We start from the raw sequence: 7,825 nt of genomic DNA on the forward strand, positions 1-7,825 counted from the left end.
ACCTGCGGATGAATTCCTTGAGTTCTTTGTTTTGCACGTGTCGTGCATATCCCCTTGCTCTTCGTCCCTGGCTGTCCACTCGCGCTCCAAATTGAAGAACGAAAAAGATACCGTGGAGTTTGCATACGTGGGTGGGGTTTGTCATGTTGGAGGCTTCTTTGTAGTGTGTCAAGAAACGTACGGGCTTTATTTATTTTTCAATTTTCATTTTGCTGAGATAATTTCTCTGGAACCACTTAGCTTCCTAAGAAGGTTTCTCTACTCTTTGGCGCGCTGTGCTCGGGGAACGGGCCTATCAGAGTATTGAGGGCCTCATCATTCAGTATGCAGACCCTTAATCCCCCGCCTCCTCTGTGCCTGGTGCCTCAATCTCCAGTTTAATTTCTCCAGAAATAAAGCCCCAACCATCCTATTCTTTCCCTAGGAACTTTCCTTTGTCCAAAATGATATACCCTCTCATGGTTCCAATCTTCCAGAAGATGACTCTTCACACCACCACTAAACAGGAAGCCACTGTCCCGCTCCAGCACCCAGCCACTTTAAAGTATCTGTAACCCGGGCTGCTGGCAAGGAGTCCCAGCCAATGGAAGGAAGCAGATGGCTTCCAAGCACTGATTAATCACCATTCTTTCTTCCCCGTGGTTTCCAGATGTAGTGCACTTCCTTTGGCCTGGCATGGAGTCGTTGCTTCTGGTTTCTTTTCTTCCTGGAAAAACTACCTGAAGCATCCCTGTCTTTTACGAAATCATTTCTCGTTATTGACTCCCTATTACTGGTGCTCAGCATTGCTTTTGGCTTATCTCAAAGGCAGTCTTAAGCCATACGCTCCATTCATTATGACATGATGAAAATCTATCCTCATCTAGCTCTTTGAACTCTGCTTACACAGGAACAGAAAGCTAAAGAAAATCTCAAAGGATTCTCTGTGGCATTAGGTCACAGATGTCTTTCTGTGTGTCTTCTTGAGTTGAATTCACCTGTTGTTTTTAGTCGTCTCCCGAGGCTTATTTTAAAGTCACATGATGCATCAAAATAAAAACGAGTCATCTCCAAGGATGAAGGAGTTGGGGTCTGGTAAAGGGTCATTCCCATCTGTTGGAGCTCAAGTGGTACATTTTCCCACATGCATCTAGACATTAACAACTCACCCTAAGGCAGTGGTTCTCTGCCTTCCTATTGCTGCGACCCTTAATACAGTTCCTCATGGTGCGGTGACCCCCAACCACAAAATTATTTTCTTTGCTACTTCTTCACTAATTTTGCTATGTTAGGAATTGGGCAACTCCTGTGAAAGGGTCGTTGGACCCCCCAAGGGGCTGTGACCCACAGGTTGAGAACTGCTGCCCTAAAGACCTCGTTCTGTGTGCAGTGGTTCTGAATGGGAGACGTCCATCAGGATCGCCTCACATGCAGGCGTCCCTCCAGAGGTGACTAGCGTCCAGGTGTTTGTGTTCTGAAACAGATCTCCAGGTGATTTGGTGAAGCAGCCTTGCTCTGAAGGAGTGTCTCTAAAGTGAAAGAGACCATGTAGTATGCTAAACATAAAAAATATTGGATGCTTGGGAGCCAGTTCTGTCCTCGGCTAAATTTCTCCTCCTATTAGGAAGGCGACCACATGACAAAACAGGCTGGGAGTAAAAGTGGAAGGACTTCCGGCAAGAGGGCACCCAGGTGAGCAGCTTGCACGGAAAGCTCCAGGGCGATCAGGAAAGTCACCAAGCTGGAGACGAGTGGGATTCAGGAGAAGGAGAGGGACCAGCCTCAGTCTGGCGCCCCAAGCCTCGAGGGCAACATACCGGCGTGAAGCAGTGAACTAACAGAGAGGTCTGAGGGCCCCCATCCCAGCTACATTGGCCCGCCCTCCCCAGAAGAATGCACTACAGGGGACAGCACTGAAGAAACAACCTGGGGAGAGGGCCGGGGCAGCCCAGACCCATGTGAGCAAACTAAGAGAGAAAGAAGTAAGTGGACCACATCCTGGTCCACTAAGCGTCAAGGACAACATTCCAGCTCGGTGCAGCCAATGCACAGGGTTGGCCCCACCACAAGTCAGGATGTCGCCTTACTGTCCCACAGTGCAGAAATTGTGCCCTGTTGACCGCCCCATACACATACCAGTACATAATAGGAAGGGAGCACAACAGAGTAGCAAGGGGAACAAAGCAACATAGTCCCTGAAGAATTCTGAAAATAGACTTTGGCTTGGGGCAGGACTTGGCACTGCATCAGACCACACCGGAGAACATGCATAAGGGTCAGCAGACAGACCTGGAACTATTCATAGGCTATTTTTTTCATGTCTATCTATATAAGATAGGCAGGATAAACAATCCCCAAAAGAAAACAGGACTGACAGTTCTGGGGGACAGGGCAGAGGAGGAGGTGGGGGAAAAGCTGGGAGGAACCACCAAACCCAGGGACAAGGGAACAACAAGAGACCTAAAATTGATGGCAAGGAGGACATAGAGTGCCTGGTGCGGTTCAATCAAGTGCAATGTAGCCAAGAGGAAGTACAGAGAGCCGAATGAAAGTAGAGCATGATAGTGGGAAAGGAGGAAGGAAAAAGGAAATAGAGGAAAGAACTAGGAGGCAAAAGACATTTATAAAGGTAGAAACATAGGCATGTACATATGTGAATATATTAATATATAATAGTGATTTCGGTCTATGTGCATATAATTATAGGTTAAGTATTAAGGTGGCAAACACTGTGCTACTCAAGTCCTCCCTTAACACAAGAACACTTTGATTAATAACCTGGCATTCTGGGATGCTAATCTTTCCAACACGATCACTGAAGACAAAATGGGTGTATAAGCTAATGTGGTGAAGAAAGCTTATGGTTTCCAGCTATTATAAGCTACAGTGTCTGAGGTCTTAAAGGTTTGAAATTAAACAAGCAGTCATCTAACAGGGAAGTAACCAAGCTCACATGGAAGAAGCACACCAACCTGTGTGATCACAAGGTGTCGATGGGATTAGGTATCAGGCATCAGAAGACTCAAAACAAACAACCATTTCAATGAGATTGAGGGGGTTTGGAATGGAAACCCAAATCCCATATGTAGGCAATTGGACATGCCCTTACAGAAAGGTCACAAGGAAGGGACAAGGTAGCTAGGGTGCAGCACAGCACTGACAAAGCACGCAGCATTCTTCGAGCTCTTTAGTGCTTCCTCCCCATCACTATCATGAGCCCAGTTCTACCTTACAAATCTGGCTAGACCAGAGCATGTACACTGGTACAGATAAGAGCTCTCAGCTCACAGAATCCAGGACAGATAAACTGGCTCAGGACCAATAATGAAAGTAGTGATACCATGAAGGTAAGGGGATGGTGGATTGAGAAGAAAGGAGAAACTGATCTCAATGATCAACATACACCCCCACCCAGGGGATGAACAACCGAAATATGGGTGAATGGAGAGAGTGGATGGTATAAAAGATGAAAATAAAAATAATTTATAAATTATCAAAGGTTTAAGAGGGTGGGAAAGTGGGAGAGAAAGGGGAAGAAAGAGGAGCTGATACCAAGGGCTCAAGTAGAAAATGTTTGGGAAATGATAACGGCAACAGATGTACAAGTGTGCTTAATACAGTTGATGTATGAATTGTTATAAGAGCTGTAAGAGTCCCCAATAAAATAATTTATTAAAATTTTAAAAAGAGATTAAATGAGGGAGCTATTAATAACCAGGGCATGACAAGAGGCATACATTGGGACTGTCCTGGACAAACCGGTCACCCTTTTAATTAGTCAAATGAATGATTGGAGTAGACAGCTCTGAGGTCTCTTTCAGATTTATGATTCTATAATTCATGACCACTGGGAATGATGTAAAAGATGGTCTCATTCCAAATGCATGCAAAACATGACTGCTTAGGCATTGTCTGCACTCCTTCCGGTGAGCTGAAATGGGAAACACATGCAGCTGAGACCCAAACTTGGTGTCACATGAGGCTGAGAGGTCACGCAGATAAAGCACACAGAGAGGGGACCCTTCCTAGAACAAAGACCTTAAAAAAGGCGAAGGCCAATGGGGCAGATTCCAAGTCAGGGTTCATCAGTGGCAGTCACCATTGCCATTAGAATCCGAAGGGCAGAAATGAATGTCATTTGAGGTCTGTTGACATTATACTCATTTATGGGTTATATTCCAATATGATACTCAGAGACATTTATACTCATTTCTGTATTATCTTCCAACATGATATTCAGGGACATTTGCACATATTTCTCTGCACTATCTTCCAATATGTTACACACATAATTTATACAGCTTTGGTGCCTCTCTGCTATGTAGTGCAATTCTGGAAAGGGTGCTTGTGTTTTCAAGAGCTCTTCTTAATTATAAATTAGTCTATAAATTATACCAGAAACAAATGACCACTTAAACAAAACCCAAACCAAAGTGTAATAGAATACAAAACAGAAGAACCTCCCCCCAAAAGTCCCAATCATCCTGTGCTTCATGATTTCGAAGGAACTTTAGTGCTCTGAAAGGAACGTTGGTGGCGTAATGTTCACCAGTTGGGCTGTTACTACAAGATCAGCAGTTCGAAACCACCATCCATTCTGTAAGATAAAGATGGGACTTTCTATTCCTGTAAGGAGTTGTCCTAGGGAGTCAGTTCCACCCAGTTCTATAAGGTTGCTATGAGTCGGAATCGACTTGATGACAGCGAGTTTGTTTGGAGTGTTCTGTACTTTCACGATAAGCAGGGGGGCTCATGAAGCTGTGGCAGCTCAGGCTAATGGATCTGTGACATGCACACATTTAATGAGCACAGACAGTTAAGCTCTGTGCCGATTGGTTTTTATTATTTCTTCTCTTCTGTGTTTCTTCTGTTGGTGCTTATAAGGCATTATTAGTGAAACGTGGCAGAGTGCGACATTGAGACATTGTGAAAACAAAGAAAGGATGATAGGATTATCACTGAGACCAAAGCCAACACTGTAGAACTCCAGGGATGCAGGCTGGCCTCAGTTGCTTGCTCAGCTTTCAGTGTGAGAGAATTAGCAGAATGCACACACACAGAGGAACAGAAGGTGAACGAGGGAGGGACAGACGGAGGAAGAGAGAAAGGGAAGGAGGGAGAAGGTACATTTTTTTTTCTTTTCTGGCTACAGGTTTATTCACCACAAAAGCATCCCCTCCGACTTTACTGGGGTGGCTGACCACGTCCACGACCAAATCCGCCTCTAAACTGGAATTCCGTTGCTGACCCAGCCCCAGCTTCAGCTTTCTTGTCGGCACCAGGCGGCACAGCGCTCCGTCTGTAAGTGTCTCTGTCGGCCCCTCCTCTGGTCAGTCTGGCTGGCCGCTCACCCTCCAGACCTTTGGGCCATGGCCGGCCAGTCTCGGGGCGACTGCGGCGCAGGGTGGCAGGCACAATCTCAGGGGGCAGGTGAAGGTAATCCCGGAGGTACTGAATCCTCTCGTTGGTAAGGTACCAGTAGAAATGTCTCCAGGCAAACTGCTCCTCCACGTAGCCTTGTGACTTGAGAGACTGCATGGCCTTCATGACGTGAAGGTTGGGCACGTTCTTGTCCGCCAGTTCGGGGTGCTTGGGCATGTGGACATCCTTCTTGGCCACCATTACCCCCTCCTTGAAAAGGTGCTCATAGATAGCGATGCGGTTCTTCTTGGGCATCAACATCGCGACGACCGCTGCGTGCTGAGCCGGGACGGGAAAGGAAGCGGGAGAAGGTACATTTTATGAGCAATGTAGAAGATAGATTGATAAGCAGAAAGAAAGGAAGAGGAGAAAGTATACATGGTGTGTCTGCAGGGAAAAGTAAAGGTAAATGCTCGGTGAGAATTTTTAGTCTAAACCTTGAAAAGTCTTGTGTTAGAACATAAGAAATGGAATTGTTTGTATCATTGCTGGAGCTATTTTGATGAACACAATCTAGTTCATTTCACGTAGGTTTAAGTTCATGCTGTTTGGAAGGAAATTGCACACTGCAGCTATGCTTTAGGGGTGTAATCAGAGGGACTGGCATTGATGAAAAGCTTCTCGCTACTGCTCTAGGATGAAGCCAGAAGATTGTGAACAGCTCTGTCTCCACAACTGGGGCTATGTCATTCATTTGTCAGAATCCGTGCCCTGCATGCATTCGGGGTATGTGCACGCTTACCCTAGGATTAGAATTCTCTGGGCTGCAAAAAAAGGGGGGGGGGACAGCTTTACTTCTGACTGATTCTTACCTCTGGCAGAGAACAGCCGCACAGCAAGGGGAAGGTGCTCTGCTCTGCTAGGAGTCATTTTCAGAGAGCTTTGGACATGGTGTCTGTCCCTTCAAGAATGGATCAGAGGAGAATGTCAATGAGTGACCACTTGGCTGATTGTATGACAGGACCTGTGTGGTCACACTATGTAGTATGAGGCTGGTTTCTTCTGAACGATCTCTGAGAACAAAGCACTGACTTTCTACCCAGGAAATGCTGTGCATGCGTCATATTCCTGGGACCCAAGACGGCCATCAAGAGGCCGCAGAGGCCATCGCCATTTGGTAGGTTGATGAAATGATGGAGAACAAAGAAGATGGGAAATATCATGGGTCTTTAGTCCAGAGAGGCAAAGACTGAGAATGGGCGGGACAGATCTCTGAAGTAAAGGAAAGCATGATTCTTGGAATCAGAACACTTGAAGTTTTAGAAAGGCTATTTTATTGAATCAGAACTCTTGAAGTTTTAGAAAGAAAAAGAAAGAAAGAAAAAGACAGGATATACTCATTTTTAGAGTGACTAGTAGACTTACTAAGCTTATAGATGAACTTTCTAAATATCCTGAAGATGGTACATGTTAAACATATAAATCTATTAAGGAAGGGTTAAGACAAATTCATCTATAGTACATCAGAGTGCCTCATACCTTATATCCTTTTTCTGGGGGTGGGGGTAGGGAGGAAAATTACCCCAATCAGAGTACTCCTGGTTTTAGTTTGCCCCTTCCATGACTCATGGCCAATTAGACTGGGTATGGGGACCTAAATGAAGGACAGCCAATTTTAATCCAATTGCAATCATATTTTATTCTACATATCCTCCATCTCTCTGCAGATATGACTCATCACACTTCATCCTACTCAAAGTCTTCAAATAGCTACTTTTCAGAAAATCCCATGGCACAAAAAGAAGAGGAAGTATGAGAAGATCATGTTCAGTGCTTGGAACAGGAAAGGAGTCAACTCTTCTAAGAGTTCATCTCTAATGACACCTATTATGTGTTAGCACCCCTTGTCTGCCAGCTTGTCACACTGTGGTGACTTTTGTGTTGCTGTGATGCTGGAAGCTATGTCACCGGTATTTCAAATACCAGCAGGGCCACCCACAGTGAGCAGGTTTCAGTGGAGCGTCTAATCTAAGAACAGACTTTGAAGCAGGAATAGGCTGTCCACTTCTGAGGGCTTAGCTACTGAAAACCTTATGAATCACAGTGGCACATGATCAGATAGAGTGTTGGCAGATGAGTTACTTTAAGAGGGAAAACACTCAAAATACAACTGAAGAAAACCTGCTTTCTGAGTGGCACTGATCATAATGATGTGGAGGAAGTAAAGTTTGGGGGCCTTAATTTGCGTATGGGGCATACCTCAAAAGGAGAAGCAGCAGCTGCAGACATTCACTAGTAATCGGTACATGTACGAAATGTGAATCTAGGAAAATTGGAAGTTGTCACAAATGAAATGGAATTCATAAAGATAAACATCCTACATATTAGTAAGCTGAACTGCACTGGTTTTGGACATTTTGATCAGGCTTGAAGCTGTTACAAATGAAAATGGAAGGCTTCAGAACAGATTGCAACTCAGTGTAAA

The 7,825-nt window shown here is 45.0% G+C and overlaps 1 protein-coding gene across 1 annotated transcript; it reads right to left on the reverse strand.

Moving 5' to 3' along the window:
* Positions 1-5,107: 5,107 nt before the first annotated feature.
* LOC142454451 (small ribosomal subunit protein eS10-like) lies at positions 5,108-5,699 on the reverse strand. Its single transcript, XM_075555764.1, has one exon. It carries the CDS (start codon positions 5,659-5,661, stop codon positions 5,164-5,166), a length of 498 nt encoding a protein of 165 aa, XP_075411879.1. The 5' UTR covers positions 5,662-5,699; the 3' UTR covers positions 5,108-5,163.
* Between the last annotated feature and the right edge of the window lie 2,126 nt (positions 5,700-7,825).

Source organism: Tenrec ecaudatus, chromosome 8, assembly GCF_050624435.1.
Source record: "Tenrec ecaudatus isolate mTenEca1 chromosome 8, mTenEca1.hap1, whole genome shotgun sequence".
NCBI classification, from domain to species: domain Eukaryota; kingdom Metazoa; phylum Chordata; class Mammalia; order Afrosoricida; family Tenrecidae; genus Tenrec; species Tenrec ecaudatus.